We start from the raw sequence: 26,484 nt of genomic DNA, 5'->3' as shown, positions 1-26,484 counted from the left end.
AGTTCGCCTAATGCCCTTAGTACCGTTCGTCGTGGGAAAATCGATATTAACGATGGAAGGACGTTGACGGTATTCGAGAGACGGACGGACGATCGGCTTACCTTGAAAGCTGAACCACAGGTTCACCAAACAGGGGTGTTCCAGCTGCGAGAGGATCTCCACTTCCCGTGCGACATTCTTCAACGCACCCCGCATCGCGCACTCACCCTTGTGCACGTACTTCATCGCGTACATGTTTCCAGTACGATCTCGTTTCTGCACTATGCACACCTATCAAGGAATAATTGATTGCCCGTTACCGGATGAGCGGTGAATTACGAGGCCGCTTCCGGCCGATTCTCGCATCAGACGATAAAGCGCGCGTTAATTGGAGTAGGATGGATACTTTTGGGAGAAAGAGAAGCGACATCGACGATGGGTGGAAATTTTGTTACGGTTGAAAATGAACGGTGGACGAGTTACGACGACGTTTCTTTATCGCGAACGGTCTGCACGAGTAAGAGGCGTAGTAGGGTAGAGACGTTTTCGCGGGCGAAATTTCGCGGTCGATAGGAAAACATGGAAGTAGGTGCAGTTTGCAATGCTGATTCGTCGTAACGCGATTCGACGACAAACGTATTGCGGTACACGTGTGGTGGATGTAAGTGACGATAAATTACGAGAGGAAGAGACGTTTACAGGCAGTTGCGCTACAACTCTATTTATCTAAATCTGTCGGAGACAATTGATCCGCGTAACGCGAGTTCGCTCACTCTTCTCGTTATCATCTATGATTTCTACTTATCCAAACTTGCGACTCGGTCGGCGGAAGTTCGTTTACATAATCGAGCGTTAATCGAAATTTTTCTCCGATAAATGGAATTCGGATGAATAGAATTTTGCCGTATAATTGGCATGGATATAAGATAGCCTGGGTGGGGGGAGGGGGGCAGAGCGTTATCTCGTCCGCAGATCAAGTGCATCGTATTTTTTCCAGCGATCGGGTTCGATTTACGCGAGTACGCACAGGTATAAAATTTTTAACGGAAATTTATTCGCATCGAAACATTTTCGTTTGGCAAATTTCAACGTGAAAATTTCAATACGTACATTGAAATTTAAACGGTCGAATTTCAAATAACGATACAAGTTGAACGATGTATATTAATCGGATATCGGCTCGGTAACCGATGCAGGTATCATCGCGGTGTTATTATCTCTACGTTAATTCGATTATTCGAGGGGACGATTTCGGAATTATGGATTGCGTGAACAAAAACGGACTTTTACGATTCGGAAGAAAAGGAACGAAGCCATCGTGCTAGGAGCGTGCCAATAACTTTAGTCAGAGTTATGTTTGTCTCTCGTACCTTTCCGAAGCTTCCTTTCCCGATGGCTCGCAGGATCTGAAAGTGATCGAAGTTCACTGAAACGAGAAACGGCGTGGAATTAATAATAAAAGAGCGTATCCTGTGCTCGAAGAAAAAGGAACGAAGAAAACGGTTTCGCGAAATCTCGTTTCATCGATAGAACCGGCGAATCGTATCGAACGTTTGCAGCGTCTACGTAGCATCGTAGTACAAAGCGATGTTGTTCACAAAGGACCGATGGAGCGAAAAGTTGCGCACACGAGCACCGGAACTTGCGGTGGCTGTGTAAACTAGGCGAAAAACCGTCACAGGAAGTTTATAGTCGTTGACGTAGCGGCCAGGCGGTCTCCTCCTAAAATCGTGTCGGCGTATCCTGTCATCTGTCGTTTCCCGGCTAAATATCCGGCGACGGGAGAAATTTGAACAACTTTCGACCTTCTGCGTCGCCGACACGCCAACGATCCAATGCCTAAATGCTAAGTAGATGGTCGACGTCCGACGTACCAGACGCGATTAGCGTACCGCATTTGACGGCAAAACGACTTTCTTCGTTTCCCTAGTTCCTCTAATTAGATCCGCGGAGGCAATCGTCTTTGAAAATTCGTTCAGAGCGATCTTAAAAGCTACCCTAAAGTCGAGAGGCTTAGAAAGCAGGCGGTGGTTTTAATAAAACCGTTCTTTAACGGGGCTATTCCACGTTAAACTCGCGAATCTAGCGTGATTTCTTTTTTTAATTTCACTAATTCGAACGCAAAGACAAGGTCTATTTCCCCACCTTCCTATTTCACTCCGGAGACCTTGCTCCCGGAGCAAGTTGCCTTTTTCGCTCGCATCTCGCGCGCGTGTGCGTGTCGTACGACTGCACGGTTTCCGTTCGTTGCGATATAACGGTTATTACGAATATCGAATCGAACGAAGGAGAGATTTCTCGACGTATAGCGATCCACTGGCAAAGTTTAACGATTTGATGCAAATCGATTCGATCGAACGTAACAGTTTCGTTGACTTTCTGCCCTGGCGGAATCGGAAACGTCGATAAAACGTTATCGCGAACTCTGCAAGTGGTATTTCGATAAATATTCGACGTTTGTCCGTTACGTTGACGATTTTTCGCCGCGTAGTTAACGATAGACGCACGTTCAACGGAAAAAAGTCGAAGACTTACCTTCTTCCCCAGGAGTAGGCTCGTTCCGTGTCGACTGGTTGGCACCCATTTTTGCCCCTCAGTGGATCTGGATACGTGACGCGAGTGCCGGTGGCCTGTGTAACGTGTAGCCGAATACTTTGATCGGGCCGAGAAAAGACATCCACTTAGAATTCTCATGCTTCCACCCACTCACGGCTCGGTTATTCATTTGATCGAACGTCTTCTTTTTTCCACCGTCGATTTCTTGTCTTTATTCGCTCCTCCGCCTCTGCCGCCGCCCCCTTGTCGTCGTTTCGTTGCCCCAACCACTTAATCTTGTTTCTTTTTCTTCGTATTCCCTCCAGCCTACTGTCTCCCTGTTATTAGATCTCTAGCCCGAAGGTCGTTTCTCTCCGTCGAGATTCTTTCGTTGCTCTTAACTCGTCACCTTGTTTCTTCCACTCGGTTTTCACGGCTTTCACGGCTTTCACGGCTTTCACTCCCCGCACAGGGCTGTTTACTTTTTTTCACTACCGTTGCGCTTTTCCTTCGATTCGATATCGTCGCTTTTCGACGTTCGCCTTTTATTCCTCCCCGCCCTCGTCTTCCCTCCGAGTTCGTCAGATACAGCCGCGTCGCTGAAATATGTCACCGCTCTGACGACCCTTTCAGCGTCGCCTCTCAAACTTCCTATCCCGTTACCTGTCTCTGCCGGTTCGTCGTCGCTTTACGTCCAATTTCGCCGAGTTTAGACACTTGGCGAAACTTCTCGCTCGATTTTCGAACCCTACTTCCCTCGCTTTCGCGCTCTTCCACCGCCTCCGCTTTGATTTGTCTGTCGCCGTTTCGTCCTCGTCCCTCCTAATACGTATATACGTCTTCGCACCCTTTTATCGCTAACTGCCTCCACTTCGGACTTTCCGTTCGAGATTTCGCAATTTCTGGTTGCCGGTCTCGAAGGGATTCGTCGAGAAGTCGCGTAGATCTTGGGCGATCGATCGACCGATCCAAGCGACGAAGGCTGCGGCGTTAATTACCGCTGCGCCGATTCGTGGATTAATTAACGGTGACCTGCCGTTAATTCACGGAATAACAAGCGGCGGAAGCGCGATGGCTGTTCCGTGATGACGGTCGATGGCTCGTGGATGGTGGCCTGCAAGCGAGTAGACGTTTATCGGTGGGACAGATTCCGTAGAAACCGGTTAATCGGCCAAGTAATCGGTAATTTGCGGATTCGCGGAACGAAAATCGCGATTTCATTGATCCTTGCGCGAGAGAACTGGCCGTTTCCAACTGGAAATCGTTCGAAATATCGTTCCCCGGGACTTTATCGCCAATTACAGCCTGCTTTTTCACAACGACCGACGAATACAGCGCGCGAGTGTGGGATCGCGAGAGAAGACGATTGCGTTTAAAGGCAACGAGAGTTCGGAAGCTGAATTTCGTTTATTACGATCCTTCGACGTTTGGAAAATAAGCGAACGAACCATGCTGGTTCGAGAGAAATCCCCTGCGAATAAAGGATCGCGAAATCCTGTAATACGGACAAAATTTTACAAACGACGAGAATTTTCCGCCTTTCCGGCGTTTGGAACGCGCTGCTTTTCGAAAATCTCGTTAATTCGCGTCGTTTTTATCGCGGTATAGCGGACGAACGAACAAGGCGAATCGAAGAACGTTCCGCCGAATATCCTTGCTTATGTTTCAGACAGAAGCTCGCGCAATTTTTCCGAATTTTCCAGTGAAAAGAAGAAGCATCGTAAACGCAATTACTCGGTCCAACGGGAACGAAAGGGACGAAAGGACGAGTATATATAATTTGCATACTCCCCTAATTTTCGTTTGACAAACTACCGTTTCTCCTCTACTTTGTTTCTCCCGTCGGTGAAGCAACAGACTAACGGAAGTTCCGTGTATCGTGAAATTCAAAGGGAGATTTCCAAGGACATAGGGGAAAGTTCCCTAACTCGGATCCCATCTTAAATTGGATCACATAGTCTTTGTTCGCATAGAAATTGTCGGCCAACATTTCTTAGCACGAAGTTACAGTCTACACGTTGTTTAGTAACAGCATTGAAACGAAACGCTCGAGATGATAGATAGTACCTTTAACGCGACGAATGCTTTGCTCCGACGTCGGCTGATGCGGTTCTGCCATTGATTTCCAGAAACTGTAACTTTTGACTCGTACGTAACTTTCCCCTACCGCAAAAACCATCCCTTTGTCGTATCCTTTCAACGTTTTTTTCGTTGCCTGTCTTTCCGAAAGATAACGCTCGATACCCGACACCGAACGTATCTCAAACTCCTTTCACCCAGGCTACGCGGTCAACGTTAATTCCGCTGCAACCCTAGCGAGTACGAAACAAAGCTTTTCTTTCGTCTCCTTTGATCCAACGAAAGAATCGTAGCAACTTTGCGCTAATTATTTCTTTCTTACCGAGAAAACGATCCGAGTATCCTCGCTCTGGTCGATTGAAATTTTTGATAATTGGCCAATTATCGAAAACTTCGATTTCCAGCCGATTCACCCCCTTGCTTCGCTTTCTTCTTCGACTTTTATTTATTTCCCTCCGCTTCTCCACTCCAGAGTCCAATTATTCTGCCAATTTTAATGGAACTGATCAAAGGGCGTCGCCGAATACACGAAGAAACGAAGATCTCCGTCGAATCATCGATTTATACGACGATTTTGAACAGCAACGTTTACAGCTTCGAGCAATCTATTCCTTTAGGAAGGAATCGATGTGACCACGAAACACCGTCGCAATTTCCGACGTTATGACACGTCGAATCGATGCAATTCCTTTCGTCCTTTCGTTCCAGAACGAGTTTGTTCCCTTCGTGCTTCAGATTCATTGTTCGTTGTTCTGGCAAATAAAAATTTATTGACCACGGTATATTACGGTGCTTCCACATGCGACGCGCATGTACGTTATTCTTTTTCTTTCTCATCGTTTGCTCGACGGTGAAACGCGTTTCCTCGAGATCGTAATAAACCGGAGATTGACGAAACAGGGGAAAAAGCAGCAACCTTATGATTTCTTATCGCGAACTTTTCTTTCGATGACCACCGTGTTTCGTAGGTCTCGTCGTTGGACTACGTCGAACGAGTCTCTTTATTCGAGAAGACGCGCCACCCACGTAACGTTTCGCGTATGAATAGAAATTTTGATTTTGATTCGCAAAAATTGTGAAAATATAATCTTTCAAATGGAGCTATATTTTCCTTCAATTGCATATACGCGCACGATGCACGTACGCACGTTGACGTTGTTCGATGTTCAATCGTTCGAAGGCTTTGTTTCTTCGTAAAACTCGCGTCCTCTGATCAATTCCCGCGTTATTTCTGCCACGGGATTATAACGAGCGTGGACGAAATGTCCGACGGCTCGATAATTTACAGGATATCGCGGAACGTAAACGGCAGTTGTCAATTCACGATCGTCCTAGTTTTACCCTTTGTCCCGCCTGTTTCTGATCTATTCACGAGCAAGTTGCGGTACGAAGACAGGCCAACGTGAAAACGCGTGTAACTGTCCATGCCATTCTATTATCTAATTAAACGCTCTGCTTGTTTACGGTTGATCGATAAATGCACGCGATTGTGATTTCACGAGATACAAGCAATTAATATCGAAACTATCGCGGCTATTTAATTGGTCACGGACATTTTTTTAAATATAATAGATCGTTCGTGAAATACACGCGGATACAGCTTCGTTTCAATTACGTATTTCCCACGTACACGTCGACCTTTTCCTAATTCCAAGAGATACCAGCGTTGATCCGATCGACCGACGATCAACCACCCTCTCTCGCGGTGTCTCGTAAAAAACATCGACACTATCTTCGCGCGGCTATCTAAACGCGTTCTTGCGAAGCAACGTTTTCCCGCTACCTTTCGTCCTCGCTTATCCGCCCAACGTATTCTCGCGAATCAGAGGCAAAGGAAAGCGAAACAGAGAGCGAAAGAGGCAGCCGAAGGCAGCGCGTATCGCAAGCGGGACGAACGAGTCTCGCGGCGTCGGAAGCGCGGACTGGCAATTTGTTCGTACGGCTAACGAACGCGACGTTGGTCGTGCTAATGCCGACGATCACGTACCGTGCTCGGTGCATATCGTTCGAAAAGCCAGCTGAAGACAAAAAGACGGCGAAAAAAGAGGGTTAGGTCTGACCCCGTTTCCAAGTTACAGTCACTTTTGAGGTTCGCCGGGCTCGGAACCCAGCAAAATCAATTTCATCTCGCGAGCCGCGGTACTCGTCTTTTCGAATTTTCCTGCTTTTCTTTAATTTACCCTTCTAAGCCGCTACCGTCCGTACTCGCGGTTTTCACTCACGATCCAAGCATTCTGTGACAACGTCTTCGGCTGAATTTTTCTCTTTTTCCACGTTCGTCCTTTTAGAGCAATAGGCACATCGTTTTATTGTCGGTCTGGTCACTGATTCGTTGTTATTTAACGCGATCGTTACAGCCTCGTTCGCGTTACTTGTAACGGTTATCCTTCCGCATTTCCAATTGCACGCGATCCTTCTATTCTTTCGAAACGTCGAATATTACTCGCAATTATCGCTTATGTTTATGTTCGTTTATGTTCGTTCGTCCACTCGCAACATAGTACGGGATGTAGCACGCGGATGCGATAGGACGGAATTTTTTTCTAGCTCGTACACTGTCTCGAACGGGCGAGATTTTTGAAAATCCTGCACGTCGAAAACATCGTGGCCGATGTGGGGAAAAAAAATTGTCGCCGATTCGTTTTTATTTCGCGGTGTCTAGATTTTCTGTTTTTTCCGCTTTCCTTGCTTTCGCGTGGTTGCGCGTTTGTGCGTGTCCCTTTTTATGCGAGGACTGCCAGATACACGTTTGAACCTTTTTTCCTACGTGCTGCTATTAAAGCAACGACGGTTATTTACGTTCATACCGACGTAAAATCTCCGACTCGTATACGTCTTTCCTTTTTTTCTTCCACCGGTCTTGGTGCCGTTCCTCGTTTTATCACGCGATACAAAAAGAACCAAGATGCTCTTTAATGCCATTGAACGGTTAACTCGTCTCATTCGCTGGAAAATACGTTGGCTAATATTTTTTTTAGAAGTATCGCGCGAACCTTGTTTCACCGCTAATATCCTTTGCCTTCGCATCCACCTGGATGCACCATGATACGCGAAATACGGAACGATGTTACGTCGTAAACGAGGCAACGTGTAATAACGTGGTGTAGCGATGAAAACATAATGAAAACATTCGAATAGCGCGTAATTATCCGCGCGATAATATTATGATAATATCGTGTAAATATATTCGCGAGAAAGGACGGGACGATATCGATCGATCATGTTCGACAAGGAAGAAGGCAATTGATACGAACGTGGATCGATCCCGTTTTCTCAGCAAGTTGCCGCTAAACGAACCGTTCGGCGAACGTAAATTTAAGACGATAGGAAACGTGAAAACGCGAAATGAAAGAATTTTCGATACCTGAATCGCGACGTTCTCGAGTTGGTTCGAGACGCGACGGAATAATCGAGCGGAATGGTAAACCAGGTAAAACGCACCGATTCCGATCGAATAAATTTGTCGAAACGAACAGATCTAATCGGATTCCATCGACCACCGTCGATTATGTAACTCGCGCAACGTTCATTCGAATTTCGATCGCGCGATTCTGGCATCAAGTTTTGAACTTAATTCGTTATCGACGCGTATTCTCGTTCGATCGGCTATCTTCAGCCTTTCTTCAAACTTTCCTTGCGCGACTTTCGTACGTGTCCGAACCGCGTTACGAATATCAACGGCATTCGTTTCTGCCAGCAGCACGCCCGAATCCTATAATCGAAGCGAAAGAAAAGACAAATGGAAATAACGTTCACTCACTGATTCGTCTACGACTTCTTAATCGTGAGAAACAGATTCACCGACGTCTTCCTGCGGAAGAACTTTTTCCCCCGTACCAAAGAGGCATCCGAGACAGCTGCCGAGGCTGACTCGAACGAAACGAGCAACCGGAACAACGATGTCAGCGGTGACGCGCACAAGACGACTTTCGCGGCTGATTCTTCGTGGCAGCGTAGAAAATCGCGCGCTGACGATCGAGCGTGGTTCGTTCGCGAGCCGGTGGCGCGCGATGGATCATCGTAGACAAGGAGGCAGCCGAACTACGACGATGACGAGGAGGATCGACGCAACGATCGATGGCGAAACCGCGCGTGAAAAAATCGCCAAGGTCCGTAAAATCGTGACGGTGGCGATCGCGGTCGCGGTCGCGGTCGCCGCACGAGTGTCGATGTTCCTAGACGGTTCAACGGAACGACGCTCGAGTACGCGAATCTACTGCGGCGTCTGCGCCGAGACGCCGCCTTCGTGGCTGCGTTTCGCGCGTGCTGTGCGTGTTTCGGCGGCGCGGTGCGGCGCGTCCTCTCGCGCGTATCATCTCCGTGTAGTCGTGGCATCGTAGATAGAATCCGTGGGTAATTGATCGATGGAAATTGGTGGAAACTGTCGTGTGCACGGGAACATTGAAAGGGTGATTTGGCGAGATCGTTCGAGGGGTCCTTTGATGTATTGCGAGAAATATAACGAGGGATATCGAGAGGGAGAAAGCTACGGGCTCTTCGGCAAGAGTAGATCATAGTTTTATATAGACGATAGCCTGTATAAGGTCGAGCTTTGTTTTACGAGAAACGGGCTCTTTTGCCAGTGAGAGATAACGATTCCTGCCTGTCGATAACGATTCCTTGGTGGCCGCAGGTATTTCCTCGTTACGGGGTCACCTTTCTGTCTTTTTAAACGAGTCTGTATGTTTTTGCTCGGCGACTTGATAGATGAGTCCAAAGACCCATCGGCCACAGCTCCGCGATGGATATTAATAGTCAGAAAAACATTGGAATTCGTGTTTCACATTTAATGCGAATTTCTCCTCGGTTCTTTTCTCAGTGATAGCGTCGATGAAAGAAATGTAGCGAAGTCTCAAATGTAGCGAATTAAGCAAATAGCGGCATTGATAGACGTTGGAACCTGCCGATTTCCATGCAACGTTCTTCGTTCGTTGGATAAGGTCGGAGCACGGGTATGGATCATCGGCCGTGTATATCGTGCCTCGTGTTCGCATCGTCGATCGTTGCTAAACTTCTAGTCAACTCGAACTCGCCACTCCCAGATTTCTGTGATATACGTTTTCGCTCGAGCACGCGTTCTTCCTGCTTTCACCTGTCCTTTTGTCCATTTTATTCGCCTTTTCTTATCTCTCCGCTACTTTTTATTCGTGCATTCGCTGAAACCTCATGTCGGTGGTTCGGCAAGACGCGATGCTTTTCATTCCTGAAATTGCCACCGCTGATAGATCGGCTTCGCATCTGGCGATTCTTGCACGGTAGGATTTCACGCTTGCGGCTGCGTTGTAGGAGAAAGAAAATCTCGGAAACGTCCGCTATAAATCAGGAAATAGGACACGGGAAGGATTTTGAAGGAAACGTAAAGGCGAATAGTAGATCGCGAGTCGGTTGGACAGCACAGACCGACCAGCTATCGGCATCTCGATGTTCGCTAAAATCGAAAACGTAGGAACGAGTTTGATCTAAAGTGCCAAATGGTGGTGGCCACCTCGTCCTTTTATAAATTTGGACGAGCGACGCTCAACTTGGAGTAGCACCTGGTTGCCGGTAAGTGGTCCGTACTACTTTTACGCTCAAGTCGATATATAATTCTTCGATAAGCTAAAGTAACGTAGTAAGCCCTTAAGGATTTTACGTGCTAACCTACTTGTAAGATGTGCAATAGTTATTATCGCCTCCTTAGTGTTAAAAGGATAATCGATAAATAATTAACACGATGTAAGGCTGTATGTTCGAAAGTCTAGATACTCGCGAGTCCGACATATATAAAGAAAATGGTAAAATACGGCTGCGGCCCTGAGCGTCGCTGCATCAATTGGTAGCATGGCTGCATTAATTCACAGCTATATACTTCCTTTGGCCTCTTTCGTAGGACTTCGATCATATTCCCTCCATCGACCGTGCTAACTCGCAGAAATATCCATTGAGAATGAAAGCGACTGAAAAATTGAATAGAACCGAAAATAAAAGGCGCGCGATAGAAAGTAACGCCGAAGATCGCTGTAAGTCCGAATAACCGAATAAGAATTCGAAACGCGTAGTAGCGGCAAGACGTCGGTCTTGATAACTTTCGAGGCCGGATAACTCGCCGAAGAATCGAATTCTCTTACCAGGATCCTATTCTTCCTTCGATTCGATCTGCATCCTCGAGATCGGACCGAGGGTGAGCTACGTACGATAGAACGACGAGACTCTTCCGTTCGGTTTTCATCGGACTGTTCCGCTTCGAACGCGACGGCACGCAATTATTCGTCGCTTTTGTTTCAATGTCATAAACGATCGAAACGAATCTCTCTAGTTTTCCAGTCGCGATATATCGTTCGAATACGTTTTAACCTGACGCAGCGTTACGTTCGAGGTTCGCCTATCCGATACTGGTATCAAGATACTGGTGAAAAAAAAAAAAAAAATTCTGGTCGTTAATAAACGACAAAAAGTAATTTTACCTTCGACCTTATCCCCCAGAGTGTGAAATATTCGATATTCGAGTTGAACGCTAATCCGAGTTCAGCCTTTTTTCCATCATTATCTTTAATATCGCTAAGGCCATATATTCTCCTGTCATAAAATAAAATATTTCCCTTCGATAATAAGAAAAAGCCTGGATGAAAGCGCAACCGTATTTCATTGTTCGTTCCGTGGTCGCGAGAAGGAGTTGTTAAGACGCTGAAAGGCGTAACAGCGCCCATATTTTTCTCTCGTTATCACAAGAGGCTATTGTCTCGTCCGGAGATCTCGCTACTTGGTTTTTCGCTTCGCTTCGCTTCTTTTCCCGTACGACGTGGAAAAGACGACGAAAACGCGGCGCGAAGCAACGGTGATGTTCGAGCGACGTTCGAGCGGTGTTGAGATCGGCCAGGCGTTTCCACGCTACGATAAACAGCGCCCAAGAAACAACGACGTGGTTTGCTTCTGTTCGGTTTCATCGAAACGGGGAATCTGGTCGAAGCTATCGGAAACCCGACATCCAACTTTCTCGTTGTTATCGCAGCTGCCGTTGCCGCTTCCGTTATACGTACACACGCGTGTCCTGTCCGGTCAATAGTAATTCGCGTTTTGCATGCGCCCACACGCGGTCGTCTACGCTCGAACCGTATAACTCGACGACGTTGTTTCTTCCTTTCACTTGGATCGCCCGTTGTTTTCACGCTGTGCAACGCCTGACTTTTCCTCTTCGACGTGCATGCTCGCGCGCATAACTCGCACCCTCTTTACGTCGTGCCTCGATGAACATCGTGCTCCGGCTACCTCTGCCAACGATTAAACCGTTATTTCCACGAAATGTTGTTCTCGCGATTAACCTCTGGCTGCCTCCCTTCTCCGGATATGCCGATAAGCTGACGCGTAATCTTCATACACGACGCGTATATAAAGTCGATTTTTATATCGCAGAATATTACTCGTTCGTCGTGAAATTTACAGGCAACAAAACTTTTATTCGAAACGTTGTGAAATCCTCTCTTTCGAAGTTCGTAGCTTTTAATTCGTATTCTACACGGTGAAAGGGCTGTGTGTCAACTAGGAACGGCAAGCACGCGGTGGACGCGTTAAAGATGGGTTCTGCGAGGCGATAGATCTTTATTTAACCTTCCGTTGTACGCGGTTATTCGATGAGCGAACGTACGTAGAAGAATTTCAGATTTCACCGCAGACACGTTTTTTCGTTAGGGCTACCAGGTGTTCCATGGATCAGCCCTGCGCGTTGCTCCGGTTTGCCATCGTCGAATAAACGATAGCTTTTACCACTTTCGTATAAATTCTGTTTTCCTATTTTCTTGTCGAAAAGCGGCCGAGTTTCCTATTTCTCGTCGAATCTTACATCGACCTTCGAGGCATTTTCCGAGAAAATGTTGCAACTTTTGAAACGTGCTGTACATCGGTATAAAAGACGGCGTTGCACAGCAAGGACCCGAAGAAGGTTTCTATTTTAAAGAGGAGTCTGCGGCCGAGAAATTATTTACGGCGCGGCCCATTTATTTTTGCAGTTACGCCTCGAGTGGAACTCGGTGAAGGTGGCCGTTCCTCTGCCGTTCAATCAACCGGGATGGTTAATTTAGAATAGTCTCCGACTCGTGAGAAATGGGTTTTATCGAAATACCGTCCGAAAGGTACAGCCGCGCTTCGATAAAAATGCTTCGAGTCGGAATGCATCGGCGATCGGCCGTGTACGGAGCCGTGCCTTGGCGGATATCCTCCGTCCGGAGAAAACAGAGACTCGGAGCAAGATGTTTCGGTCGAATCGATCCGAAAACGAAGCCGTTTCTCGACGGCACGAAGAGAAATACCGTCTCTTAAGCGCCCTTCTACGTGTATTTCTTCCCGGCGATTTAAATCGTAAGCCTAGCAGCGGGCAAACGTACTTTCCAGTCGCTTTGTTTACAAAACGAAGATCGCACGGTGGAAAGCAAAAGAGTCCTTCGAGAGTCGTTTGAAAAAAAGGAAATTTGGTCTTGCAGCTTTGCTATTTAACGTGCAAGGAGAATTCACGGACGTACGTACGCCGAACGAAACGTTCTTTACAAAAAAAAAAAAAAAAACTACTGTTATCTTTCCATTATCCAGAAAAGTTACTCTTAAAAGGGATATCGTAGCGTAAAAAATAAAGGCCGAGCTAAAATGCCGAATGGCAAACTTGCTCTTCCATCGGAGTAACTTAATATTCCACAACCGCAAACCCTACGACCTCAAAGTGAACCTGCCGTCTCTATAGTATTCTCCTTACAACGTCAAAGGTACAAGGGAAATCACGAAAAACTGTTTCAACCTTCCATTGACCGAAACTGTCGCGCGATCCCATTGAAACGATCTTTCGTCCGAGCGATCGTTCAAACTTGCCTTCGCGTTTCGAAGAACGATTCGAGCCTCGCGAATCGTAGACGAGTGTGGAACCGGCTGCGATCGAATCGGTGCCTGCACACGGGTCTCTCTATCGTTACTCGAGAGCGTTAACGATCGTTGGCAAAGCCACGAGACGCGTTGCTATCCGATCGATCGAGAAACCAAGCGACCGTTCTCGTCGGCGCGACGGTCGGGATTGCGGCCGTCGAGCGTGTAACACAAAGGCGGCTACGAGTACGAGTCGCAGGATCGATAACGCCTTTAGAACGCTACCGGACATGTACGTGGAACGAGGCGTAGAACGCGATGACCAACGGCGTAGAGGCTGGCCGCGTGACCCTTCGACGCGAGCTACACCGGAGTCGCTACACCCCGTGCGGATAGAAGAGGCAGCGAAGAGGGAAAGACTCGCTTAGTGTTGGATCTGGCAGATCCAATACGTATCCGTATTTACCTACGTACGTAATTACGCAGAACCGAAGAACACCGTAGGAGAAACACCGTCGTATGGGCTTATTGAGCACCACTGGCTTCTACCTGGTCGTTAATAGGAGAGCGGAGAGCACGGAATGTCCTCGTAAAAGCGAGCGAGAGGGACGGCGAGATTGAAGGGGATAGACGAGGAGGACACGGATGGCGGGCTGGTGTTTAAAGAAGGACACTCGATATAGGAGGCATTGTACCCGGTTACCGTCAGCCGTTCCAGGTGCTGGAGGGCAGTCGGCTCTCGCCACGGGACGGGCATATACGCTTGCATTTCCTTCTCCGTGCGAACGAAAGGAATCGTCGTCGTGCCTCGTCGATCGCACGCAGCGACGGCCGCGTGTTTCTTCAAGAGGAGAACGCCGCAGAAGACAGAAGAGAAGCGACGCGCGGCTTTTGCCGAGTTTCTCTAGCCACTAGCCAGCGAAACGGACCGATCGTCATCGCGGTCGTGGTCGTGGTCGTGGTCGTCGTCGTCGTCGTGGTCGTCGTGTGTCTGCACCGGGAATCGGGACGCACAGCCGGCGAAACGCGCGCGAGTGGGAGAGGATTGACGACGGGAAAGAGAGAGAGAAAGAGAGAGAGAGAGAGAGAGAGAGAGTGAGTGAGTGAGTGAGTGAGAGAGTGAGAGAGTGAGAGAGCGAAGGGGGGAGAAGAGAGCGAGACCGAGTAAAAGGCAACAGGGGGGAAAGAGAGTCGAGGAGAGAAAGAGAACGAAAGAAAGAAAGGAAAATAAGGAGGGAAGAAGCGACAGGGACGGCTGTGGATCGTGTGCCGCTCTGCAGTGCGACATTCGACGACAACACACGCTCGTTGCTTCCCGTCCCTTCTACGGCACACCGAGTGCTAATCAACTTTCGTACACACGCGCGCTCCTCCGCGTCTCCTTCGCTGATTCCGCTTACGGACCCGTGCTCTCTTCGCCGCCTTAAAAACGCCGTTTCTCTTTGTTCCCGCGACTCCTTCGACCTCGACGCTGCTCGAATCCGCGAGTCGATCGGACGCCGCACGCTCGTCGATACGCTCGCGCGAGCTTGTCTCGCGTATACGTATATCATATACGTAGAAGAAAGTTACGTGACTGTACAAGGATCGTGGGGAACGTTCGTAAGGGCCGGTTTCTAACGACGCGGTTTTCACTCCGATCGAGACGGTAGTTGCTTTCGCGATGATCGATGTGGTGAAGAAGTGAAACGATCGCGCGTTCCAAGTACGATAGGCGGAGGTATTTCAGGATTTCGTGAATCGATTTGCGAGAGAAAGGGAAAAAGTAGAGCGACGGTCGACGCGTTTTTCCCCGCGCGTCAGAAAATCCGGCGGTTTGTAAACAGAGAGAGAGAAAGAGAGAGAGAGAGAGTCTCGACGAGTCACGAAACTAGCAGACGCTCCTACTCGCTTTTATCGACGATCGTTTCAACGTGCGAATCTTGCGCGAAGAAAAACGTAATCCGACCGGCCGAGTGCAGTGTTGGCGAGACGTGGAGGCATCGACGGAGGAGGATGTGCAGGAGGTCGGCCTGGTGATACAGCCTGGTCGATGTCTTCCGGGCGACGGTCACGTTACGTACGGGATGCGAGACACGAGCCACACGAATGTTGTACCTCGTTGAATCTTCTTTCCCGCCAGGCGAATTATTCTGGACCGGCATGGAACCTGTGAAAGCCAAGTACGTAGTTTACATACATCAGCTAACTGCAGGAAATTTCGCAGAGTCGGAGAAACTCGTCGACGATGCGCGCGTCTCGGCTCTTTGTCCGCCGCCTTTCGTCCACGATCTACGTTGGTTTCCGCTCGATATTAAATTGCCGCGACGCTTCGTCGACCAGTTCGCATCTCCGGACTAACTTCGAGATCGTTGTTTTCAGTTTGTGCGCGTTATACGCACGATTCAGAGACTGGAACGGAGACGAGCGATATCGTAGAAAGCCGCGTTTTCGCCGACGTCGACGTCGTTTTTTCGTGCTTTTCTTTTGTTCGCTATGTGCTGTACTTCCTTTTGATTAAACAAGTTCCGTTAGGTCCTTCCTTTACCGACGCACCGACGTACCATATCGATATATCGTTTACTCGCGCAAATATCTCTTCGTTACAATTATCAACGATAATAAGCCGCTTTTCCCTTATCTCATCCTCTCTTCTTTTTAAGCTCAAAGTTTTCGCTCGAATATTTACAACGAGATCTTTCAGTTCGTAAATTCTCGGATTCTTATTCCCGTGCTTCTCGAACGATTCTCCTCTTTACACGAACAATTTCCTTCCAATTTGTTCCGTCTACCATGATTTTATTTCTCTTCGCGTCGCGCTTAACTAATCGTTTCGACCGAGCAGAAATCTCTGGATGAGAAATGGCGCCAAACGTTCCTCGTAGCCTTCACCTTCGACGGGTTTTTCAATCGACGCGCTTTGCGTCGCACGCACGCCTGTCCGATTTCCAAATTTCTATTTATTACTATCTTCGACGCGACATTACCGTTTCGAGCGCGGACAACCGTGAAATGGAGTTTACTCCGGTCGCGACGAATGGAGCTGACGTCGATACCATTGCCAGGCAAACTCGCAAGAAACGTCGTTTTCCCGATATCTCCCCTCGCGAAGAAATTCGTAAATATTTCGTGACTCGGTTCGACGGCCATCGATCCACTGGAACTGGGGAATACGCGGAAAAAGTCGATCGGGAACGAGTCGGCCAAATAGAAAGGGGGGAAATGGGAAAAATAATCGTCGTTGTTCGACGTTTTCTTCCCGATGGAGGAGTTGCTCCGTCGGAGGATAGAGTCTTCTTCGTGCTCGAATACATTTCTTTCTTCTCTCTCCAATGACAACGCAGTACGAAAGGGTCTTCCGAAGTGAATTTTCCATATCGTTTCGGATTTTTATATCTATCATTTTCCATAATCGTGGCGCGCGTCACGGAACGTACGGTGGAAATTTTCGTCTGTCGCTTTGTCGTCTGATGCGTCTCGCGATCTTTGCGAAGGTCGCAAGGCGTAGTAGGAGCGAAAACGAGGACGCGCGTCTAATGGCTCGAATCTACGTAATTCGTCGCTCTAGCTATCTACGCGAGTCGCCAAATTCCCATTCACGATTGACTTACGTGCGAACAGGCTTGATAAAATTACCGTCGCGATCGTTATTATCGCGTTTGTAAAGCGCGGTAGCAAAACGTCATCTCTGATCGGATATTGTGCGCGTAACGGCAATCGAATACGGTCACGCGTTCGTACGGCTGAATCGAGCTCGGCAAATTCGCCGCGCAACATCCTCGCGATACTTTGGAAAATTGAGTTTTCCACGACGCGTTGATAATCGAAATGTCGCCGCTCCAATTTTCGTCGCAATCGCGTCAGTTCCGCGAATGGGCGTCGACTTTTGTACGCGTTTCGACGACACTTCCCCCGTCGAAGGACTCCATCTGCGATTAACCGAGGTCTCGTTTACGATATTTTTCTTTGAAACGGTAACTTTGTCTCTTTTTTGCCGTACGACTATCACGGCAGAAACAACTCGGATTTCGCGTACGTTGGATCGACCACGACCACCGGACGATGCACGTTGCTAACGGTATTCAAACAGACCTGGGTACATACTCGTATTTGCTTACACCTCACCGTCGGAGTAACGATCGCAGGCTGACCGATCGATCCGACGATCAAAGCGCAAAGCTGCCGTCGAAAACGCACTTTCGATACGATCCGCCGCTTCCAGCCTCGTCTACCTTTTATATTCCGTCCATTCGCGCGTCTTTCGTCGTCGCCCTAAGCGCTAGAACTCGCAACTCGGTACGTCCATCGACGATCGGAACGAAGAAGTCGAGACACGATGCACGGAATATGCGAAGATCGAAGCAAGGCGCTCGAGCTTCGGCAATAAAATTGGGTCGTTTAATTCAGGGAGCGTTCAACGCGTAAAACGCTCTCTGACGTGTCAACTACCGTCGCGTTGTGGAAATTAGGCCGCGACAAAGCGCGTGGTTTTACGCGATGCGCGCTACTTCGAATCGATTCATCGATGACGTCTTGTCCAAAGATTCGGAGGAAAAATCGGTTTGCGAGGGTTGACGATACGAGACGTAGGATAAATACGGAAATAAATTTCTTTCTATCGTCTTTCGTACGAAACAAGGTTTACTCGCAAATATCGAAATACGTGGCTTTCGGAGATATGGAAGGGTTGGTATTCTTCTGGCGGAATATCGTATCCAAAGGTTTGCGCGTGGCAAGTTGGTTCCGATCGGTGGCTACCGGAGTTGCGGAAACTCGCTTAGAAAGCGCACGGTTACTCGAATGTCCGCGCTTCTGTTTCACGATTGCCGGAATATGGAACGTTTGGTAGTTGGAAGACTTCTCCGCTGGGAGGAACGTAACTTTTGTAATATTCGCTAGAGTTCCGTAGTTACTTCGAAGACGAGCTTCCGTCTAAAACAACGGATTTAAAAATTCAGTTTGTTCCGCGTTCTGGTCGAATAACGTTGCCTACGACGACTTTCCAGTCCGTTCAAACAATAGGAAACGTTCGTCGCTACTCGCAACTTACTTTCCCCCCATTAGTCTCTTTCATTTTGCAACGCGAGGTAACACCGTTTCCGCGTTAACATCCTTCCGCGTAACGAGGCTCGCTTCGACCGACCGTCGTCCTTCCCTCGGTGCTCTCGCTCGAACAGACGAGAAGAAAATTGCTGAAACGAAGTCTGAATGGAGTAAACGAGACGCGTAATCTGTTACGAAGGAACGGAACATCGCTAGGAAGAAACGACAAGCGATAACCGAGCGTATTGTTGCTGTCGTCCTTTCGGATTTCTGGCACTTCGTTGACCGTTCCGACGGTAGATCAAATTCCCTCGATAAGTCTCTCTGTACGACAAACCGATTTCTCCGTACAAATCTTCGCACAACGACGCGTGACATTTTCATTGGCAAAATTCGTATCGAGATCGCGAGCGAAGACCAAAATTGTTAGTTTCTTGGACGATAACCTTGGAATTTTTACTTTTCTTCGTATTCAACGGCCAAAGGCTTGTCCGTGGTAAGCTTGGCCGACGAAGATATCGCGTGATTTTGCTCACGTTGCAGGATGGAACGAATTGATTGCCATTTTCTCGCAGTTAGAACGGCTCTATAGCGCCTTATAACGAAGTCGTAACGATATTATATCGTGATATCACGTGGATCGATGGAGAAACGGGGCCACGTTGCGAGGGAAAGATAGTTGCATCAGCTAAGATGCGGTTGCGTTACGGCATCGTGTGAAAGTTTAGCTATTCGCACGGTGAGCGTAACACGGATGACATCAGAAACCGGATCGTCTCGAATCTCGATCGAAAAAGTCGATTTCACTTCCGCGTAGATGAATATCCTCCGTGCAGATCGTCTGGTTTGTTCTTTCGTCCCGCGTCCGCGTCGACCATGTACACTCGTGCGTAGTCGATGAGTACGATCGGCCATCGATCGCACTTTTATGCAGCGGGACGATCCTTCGGATTATATTTACGACTATGGCGTGTGTCGACTGGGTACGTCTTGCGTTGTAATAATCGTTCGAGGCACGGTGCATCGCGTGAAACTCCAAGCAACGACACTCGTCGCCGCCATGGAGAATGAAAAAAACGAAGAGACGCAGATATATCGTACTACGCTGGCAGGGTAAATTTACTTTGAATTTACTCGTCCGGCGGATAGAACGATTTCTCTGAGAGTACACCCGGCTAGAACTTTCCACTCTTAGAAACGATTCTCGTTTTAAAGTCGTCGAGCTTGACGTTACGATAATAACTGCAATTACAGACAGACGGAATACTTCGCTTACCGCGGATATAACGCGGCGAATGAGTTAACTCTTCGAGAATCTTACCTTCTGCCCGGTCGGTGTTCGTCCTTTCCCGCGCTCGGATCGAGTTCCCTTTCGAATTCGAATTGCAACAGGATCTCGTGCCCGTTATCTGGTTATTACAGCGCTGCGAGGTACGTACCTATGCAAGCAGCTGGTTCCCCGGTGAATTTAAACACGGCATTAAGTCAAATTGCAACGAAGCCTCGTGCACGCGACGATCGTATCGCGGTCCGAACTAACGTAAGGCGGCACGCGTTGCGAGTGGTTCGCAAGTGGCTCCGTAACTCCGTAGACTAGACGAATAGAGCGTGTCGAGAGACTTCGTTGAAACGTTATCCTTTGCTCTGGTCTTCCTTCGCTTCCGCGTCTCCTGTTTTCTATTTTCTATTTCTTTCTTTTCGTCGCATTTCTTCCCTCGCTGCATCCTCCCGCGTTGTGTACATTTATGTTCCTTTTAAATTCGTCCGAGCGCCGAAAGTCCTTAGACGTTGGAACGTTAAAGAGTAGGTATATTTGGGAAGAAAACGGCAAACGAACTTCGAATAGTACTTTTAAATAGAGGCTTGGCGAGGATCGAGTGACATCGAAGCCCTCGAGGCTTCCTTTCGTAGATAGGAAACGACAAACCGAAAGGTCGATGCCGCGGGCTCTGCGGCACAGTCGTTTACGACGGTAAACTCTCGTAGAATTTAAAGGGACGTAAAATTTTTACGAACCGCCACGCGTACGATTCGACGAATCGTCCTTCCCCCTAGGTACGAAATAAGCATCGAATTATATCAGCACCGTTACGGACCGTTGACTCGATTCGATCGAACTCTTCCTCTCGGTCGACTCGATTTTTCTGATCGAACGTACCTTGCTCGATCGGAAGTACTATTCGCGAATATATTCCAGCGAACGATCGTTCGTAAGCGGATTTTTATCGTTTCTCGAGCTTTTTTCTTTGCGTTGCGGTACGATATAATCGAGCATCGAGGGTAAACGGTCTTATGGTTGCAGAATGGCTCCTACAGGGATTCCCCCGGTCACCGGTGTTCTACAGTCATCCACGGGATCGACTCTGTCAGGGAGCACGATAGCAAACTACAAGAAAAGCTGCTGGAGAAGAGTGGCCTCCTGCTTGGCGTTTCTCGCCGCTTTTTCCACTGCCATGACCTTGCTCCTCCTTTGGAGCGAGGCCACGACCATGAGGTAAGTTTCTTCGTACACGAAGCTAAAAACAGGAGGAAAAGAGTATCCGGTCGTTGCTCGTTTTCTGCGAATGCTTTAATCTCGTTTGTCGCTCCGTTTAGTACGTTTAAGAAATATGAAAGTTGATCTTCAAAATTTAAATACGGTTCCTTTCTTACCCTCGTTGTCCCGTACCTTGAAAGCGTACATGTAGCTGCGTACAAATTTTACAACGCCGTAAAATGGAAAACTCCGATGCTTCTGAAGCTATCGTCGCTCATCCCCGTTAGTCCAGCGAGAATGTTTAGTGTCCCTTTTTGTTGCTCTCCCCCTGTCTCTCTCTCTCTCTCTCTCTCAATATTCCATATCCCATTCGTTGAAATTTACAGTAATCCACGTGTCAATTTATGGCAATCAGGGAAAAACGAACGACAAATCGCGGACCGTATCGCTGATTTCGATTGATGTCTACCACAATTACGCATGCGTGTTGGTCCATCGCGAAACCGACCGGTCGTCTGGCCATTTTTCGAGCTCGTTTATCGTAGAAAGTTAAATATTTGATCGCAGGCTTTCATCGAGATTCGAGTGACAAAACACGGGTAATCCGGATAATTGATAAAGATCGTTTCAACTGTTATCAACGCCGATTGACGAGGTATTTGTGTAATTTCGCTCGTAATTTATACTTTTATGACGCGATTCGTCTCGCAGGCAAAAAAAAAAAGAAAGAAAAAAAAATATACTTTACAAGCGCGATGTACAAGTTGTTGTTTGCCTTCGAGCGAGATTCGATTAATTACGTCGTTTCGTTTTGACGACGTTGCATCGTTTTCGATACAAAAAGTAATATTAGCGTGTAAATGCCAGAGTAGATAAAAAAGAAAGCGTGGAAACACCTTTGATACCTCGCGAGTAGCCGATACCTCGTTCGAGACGCGTGAAACAGCCAGTCCCTTATCTCCGGAGATCTGCAAAGAGCACGTTTGCAGTCGCGTTAAAGAAATACGATTGTTAAACGAAGTTAATTACTAGGTCGCTCGAGACGATTATCCTTTCCCTCGGACCCTCGTGACAAAGGCCGCTCGACACGGGTCTTTCAAAGAAAGAACGTTCAACGTTTACTCGAAACAGGATCGCTATTAATATCGAACGTTGTTAATTAATCGACGTAATTAATTCGCTGTACTCGTTTGAATTTTAATCTCGAGCGTCCACGAGTTACGTAGCCGCGTCGTACTCGAAAATATTTGCATATTAAAGAGCTCGCATTCTTGGCGATCGTCTACGTATACTCGGGTCGTTTTATCGTTGACTCGATGCAACGGCGGAACGTAACAACGGTGAAATAAAGATAGACGCGGATGACGCGAATAACGTGGCCCACGCGAATCGCGATTCATCGTCGGATCTCCGAGTTCCAGCAAATCAGATTTTACGCTAAATCCGACAAGCACGAACAGAAAATTGCGCCCTCGACTTCCGCGCAAGAATCGAACGATCCGTCCAACGATACGATCGTTCGAAACTTTTCGACGTCCGTGTAGTCGCTTCCCCGATAAACAAACGGGTATAGACGCATTCGCGGAGGCGTTCGAACGTCCGTCAATAGAACGTACACACGGCCTAAACGAGAAACAGTTCATCAACCACGTGTGTACATGCCGGGCTTAATAAGAGCTCGGCCGTCCATGTGTACTTACGTTAAAGCGGACGTTTCGTTGCAGGAGGCAGGCGTTCGACGCCAACATGACCAGGGACTACGTGTTGAACAGCGTCTCGATGGACAATCCTGAATTAGTCGCGTACATCAGAGAGGTTCAATTGAAGTCGACCACGCAGCAGGATCCGTCGAACGCCACTCAAACCACGCAGGAGAGGTACGTGGCGGGTCTGACCGAGGGAAAACGCGAGGGCGTGTACGTGGAGTACATCAGCAGGGTAAGGAGAGATCTTTCTCGTTCGTTTGGCCGACGACGGCCACGAGTGCCGTCAGCTAATTTACCTCCGAGGTCGATTTCCTCCCGAGTTTTAATAAGCAGCGAATATCGGTCAAAGTAGGAAAATTTGTTTCCCCGTCGAGCTTCGTCTCGTAGACGTCTTATTATCTTATTATACGAGTCAGCGAGGAATTCAAGCGGTTTCGCGTACTTTTTGATTATTTTAACGCGATATTTCGATTCGCCACTCGGCTAACTAGAATAATATTTAAGTAGCGCGTATATTTAAACGGGACTATATTTATCGAGTCGAAATTTCAGTCGCAGCACTCGACGACTAATTGAATTTCTGCCGAATAGAACTACCGTTAACAAGGAGATGGCACGAAACAGTTGGCTGCGCGCGCGTTCGATGCTTTAGGTTGACGATAAGAGAGCCCGAAAAGGATTCGAACGCGTCGATGCGACCTTTTTAATTTCTTTTATTTTTATCGACTTCTTACGTCCGAAGCATTTTCGTTAGAATTTTCGCTCTTAAAGTCGGAGAAAGGAGTAGGCGGAGAAAAGATCGCCTGTCTAGAATTCGGATACGCAGATAATATGTTATCGCGAGATTTATTTAAGAATTATACGAATTATTTCGTTTCGCAGATAGGTGCCATTTCCAGTACGGGCTGGTTGGAACGTAACTTAAGTTGGAAAGGCGTTCTGATCCTGACTGATCCCAGAAGCTTCTTCGAGGCGCACAGAAGCACCAGAAATCCAAAGACCAGAGTTCTTCACGCTTGCCTCAGTACCGACAAGGATACCAAAGAAGTGAGCGTATATTCGAAATGTTCTTTGATTCGTATCCGCTCCGCCGATCCAGACAAATCTCGTTAATTCTAATCTACCTACGACGACGCTTTTGTCTCTATGCGAGCTCGTTCGAATTTGTAGATTACCTATCATCAAGAATCCGAGGTTCAAGTTACCAAATTGGGCGAAGGGCCGAACAGCCTCGTGCCGTCGGACGATGGTTTCCCGACCACGAGATTGAAATGCTTCCCTTTGTACAGCGTTTTATTGGCGTACAGTGCCACTACCTTGGATTACCTGAGTCTAGATAGTCCGGATGCGCAAGACAGTCAGGTAAATGTCGTTAGGGATTTCCGAAATTCCGTATCCAATACGTTTTATGATATTTTCTCCTGTTTTCGTACGACGGTCCGTTCCTTAACTTTTCCGTCGTCCAGCGTGGATCGTTACCGTCCAAAGAAAATATTTTCTTTTCACGTTGATCGTGTTTGTGCAGGTTCTGGATACGATCCCCTGGGAGACCACCAGGATATCCGTAGTGTCTATCCGCTGGAGTCCTCATCATAGCGAAACCGAGACGAAAAGCCTGATCGATAAGATGACTAGCAGACGATACAAGCTGATGTACACGACCGACACGGGGAACTTGATCTTCTTGTACAGCGCGTTGCTTAAGATTTGAACATGCTTGACTAGGCTTGTTTTCCACCGACGCAGCACCGTTCTACGTTTCTTCGTGCGTTTTTAAACGAACACGGGCTCCAACAGCGACGAGAAATATCTTTCTTTCGAGTAAATGAAAAATCGTTGGCGGAACGGCGTTCGTGACTTTCCTTTAACGATCGAACGAAATCTGGGTCGCCGGAACGATTCTCGCTTCGTCGTCGAATCAAAGGAGACGCGAACTCCGTCGTCGAACGTACCTTTTATTTTCTATAAAAATATGTTTCTTACCGAGCGTGCGCGTATCGGATCGTAGAACGACCAAGATTTTTCCTTTTCCTCCGTTTATATACATCGATACGCGTCTAGTATCGACGAATAGACTAGCCGTTTCTTCGTTCTTCGTTTATCTTTTTTTCCGCGACAAAGACTGAGTCGAGAGTTATTTCCCCGAAGTATAGTTATCCACAACGACGCTGATCGACCAGAGTCTCCGGCGTCGAATCTCCTTCGTACGAACGTACGATTCAACGATCGATCGATCGTCGTTTTTGGTGCGGACAAGCTCGTACGCGCTTTGCTTTACGGCGAACGAAGGAAAAGAATCGAGAGAAACAAGCGTGTTTAGTTTCGTATTTTCGTATTTTAGCGTAGATTCGTTTTAATCTAACGTGGAGCCAGCGTCGGATCAGGACGATACTGGCACGTTTTACGAATAACGTAGACTTTATTTTGTCAAAGATCGACAGCATCGTGACCTACTAGTAGTACCCACCAAAAACGATCGTTACTCGCGATTTAACGAGCTCTGTCACAGTGATAACGGATTTGATTACCTACACCACGGGCCTTATTAGCACGTAAGTCGATACTTAATTAAGCTATACTAGGATACGATAAACTGGTTGTCCTCTGCTCCTTACCAAGGGCTGCTCTGCCGTGCCCCTTTATCGAGTCTTTCGTAGGATCCCAGCAGTCGTTGCTTTTACGACCAGGATAAAGTAGGTTCTTTATCGTAGGGCGGGAGCGGGGGGGTAGAAGCGGGGGCGGGCAGGGTTTCCAAGTTACTCGACACCAATCATATTCGAGCTCAAAATTGCCATCTGCTCGCTTTCTTTATTGATTTTTCACGATGGTCGTTGCCGTTCTTGGCCTACGGCTTATTCTCCGACCCGCAAGCAAGCGATCGCTTTCGTTCTATTTTCTCTTAGGACAGGGATACGATCGTTGGCCACCTTTTGCCATTTTGTACGAAAGACCTTCGTACGACAGATCTCGAGAAGTTTGCCGTTCCGAGAAACGAAAGAACTCCACCTAGATAGGAAGGTTCTTCGAGTTAAAACGATTTCTTACGGTGGTCTTGCGAAGACCACCGTAGGAGCGGAGGAAATCCGATGGTACGAACGCGTCCAGCGTGGCGCTTCGAGCAAAACGATAGCCGATTACAGGGAGCGCGATTACTTAATTACGCTGTTCTCGCGATAAACTTAGCAGGGTTTATCGGTCGTCTGGCCATGGTCACCGGTGTCGAGCAAATGGCAATTTATTTTCGACCAGCGTGTCGTCCAATGGTTTCGATCGAAGGAAACGGATCGTTCCTATTTCGACGGAACGTTCGTTGTTCGCGATGTTCGGCTCGTATTCGGCCAGATACGACAGACGGTATACGATAATACGCCTTACGACCTACGACCCGTCGCTGTCGGTCTGGTCGAGAATTACGAGCTGCGCTTGCAATTATCCGACACATAGACGCACGTACGCACTCGTACACGCACTCGTACGGGTTTCGCTCGTTTGTACTTACGTTATCGGAGGTCTGCCGACCACCGCCTCCCTGATCGTCCAGTCGAGAGACGCGTCCTCTTCAGCTGTTTTTTTTTTTCTCACCTCGAAAGCACCCCGAGAACAAGATGTTTGTAACGCGTGTTATTTCGTTTCGAGAGAAGCGGGCCGATTCTTTCGGAGAAGAATACGCGTAGATATTTTGGAAATTCGTGTTTTTTTTATATTCCAATGAAGAAAAGTGTATTTTTGTTTTTTAAAATAAAATCAGTAATTTTGAAAAACGACGGTCTTCGTTAAGCTTCTTTTACCCGTCCTCCGCTACTCGTGGAAAATTTCATTCGATAGACGGCGCTAATTGCTCCATTCTATGGCCAGAACCAGGCA

The 26,484-nt window shown here is 47.8% G+C and overlaps 2 protein-coding genes across 5 annotated transcripts in view; one reads left to right on the top strand and one right to left on the bottom strand.

Moving 5' to 3' along the window:
- LOC117157030 (serine/threonine-protein kinase 32A) overlaps window positions 1-26,484 on the bottom strand; it is a 42,430-nt gene that overhangs the window by 11,270 nt on the left and 4,676 nt on the right. Inside the window, exons 1-4 of one of the 3 annotated variants that reach the window (XM_076619804.1) lie at window positions 8,354-9,011; window positions 2,515-3,628; window positions 1,350-1,405; window positions 102-270 (exon numbers count right to left, since the gene is read on the bottom strand). In XM_076619804.1, coding sequence (XP_076475919.1) covers window positions 102-270; window positions 1,350-1,405; window positions 2,515-2,563 — 274 coding nt within the window. In that variant the 5' untranslated portion in view covers window positions 2,564-3,628; window positions 8,354-9,011. Of the gene's footprint in view, window positions 1-101; window positions 271-1,349; window positions 1,406-2,514; window positions 3,629-4,915; window positions 8,304-8,353; window positions 9,012-26,484 lie in introns of those variants that run through there. The other 2 variants (XM_076619805.1, XM_076619803.1) reach the window with 2 other exon arrangements.
- On the top strand, window positions 10,119-26,384 carry LOC117154764 (protein Star). Of its 2 annotated transcripts, none has more exons than XM_076619806.1 (6): window positions 10,119-10,137; window positions 20,741-20,932; window positions 22,639-22,852; window positions 23,503-23,667; window positions 23,791-23,982; window positions 24,146-26,384. In XM_076619806.1, the coding sequence occupies exons 2-6, from the start codon at window positions 20,742-20,744 to the stop codon at window positions 24,329-24,331; spliced, it is 948 nt and encodes a 315-aa protein (XP_076475921.1). In that variant the 5' UTR covers window positions 10,119-10,137; window position 20,741; the 3' UTR covers window positions 24,332-26,384. The 2 variants fall into 2 exon arrangements, with proteins under 2 accessions (XP_076475921.1, XP_033185915.2); XM_033330024.2 differs by lacking the exon at window positions 10,119-10,137 and adding an exon at window positions 13,919-15,578.

Source organism: Bombus vancouverensis, chromosome 7, assembly GCF_051014615.1.
Source record: "Bombus vancouverensis nearcticus chromosome 7, iyBomVanc1_principal, whole genome shotgun sequence".
In the NCBI taxonomy this organism is placed as follows: domain Eukaryota; kingdom Metazoa; phylum Arthropoda; class Insecta; order Hymenoptera; family Apidae; genus Bombus; species Bombus vancouverensis.
The sequence above is the reverse complement of the archived record's forward strand: the minus strand, read 5'-3'. Positions and strand labels throughout refer to the sequence as shown.

Coding starts and splice junctions, on each gene's coding strand:
- LOC117154764 (XM_033330024.2), top strand. CDS start 15,505: ATGTTGTACCTCGTTGAATCTTCTTTCCCGCCAGGCGAATTATTCTGG. Junction 22,853..23,502: donor ACGTGGAGTACATCAGCAGG/GTAAGGAGAGAT, acceptor TTCGTTTCGCAG/ATAGGTGCCATTTCCAGTAC. Junction 23,668..23,790: donor CCGACAAGGATACCAAAGAA/GTGAGCGTATAT, acceptor TCGAATTTGTAG/ATTACCTATCATCAAGAATC.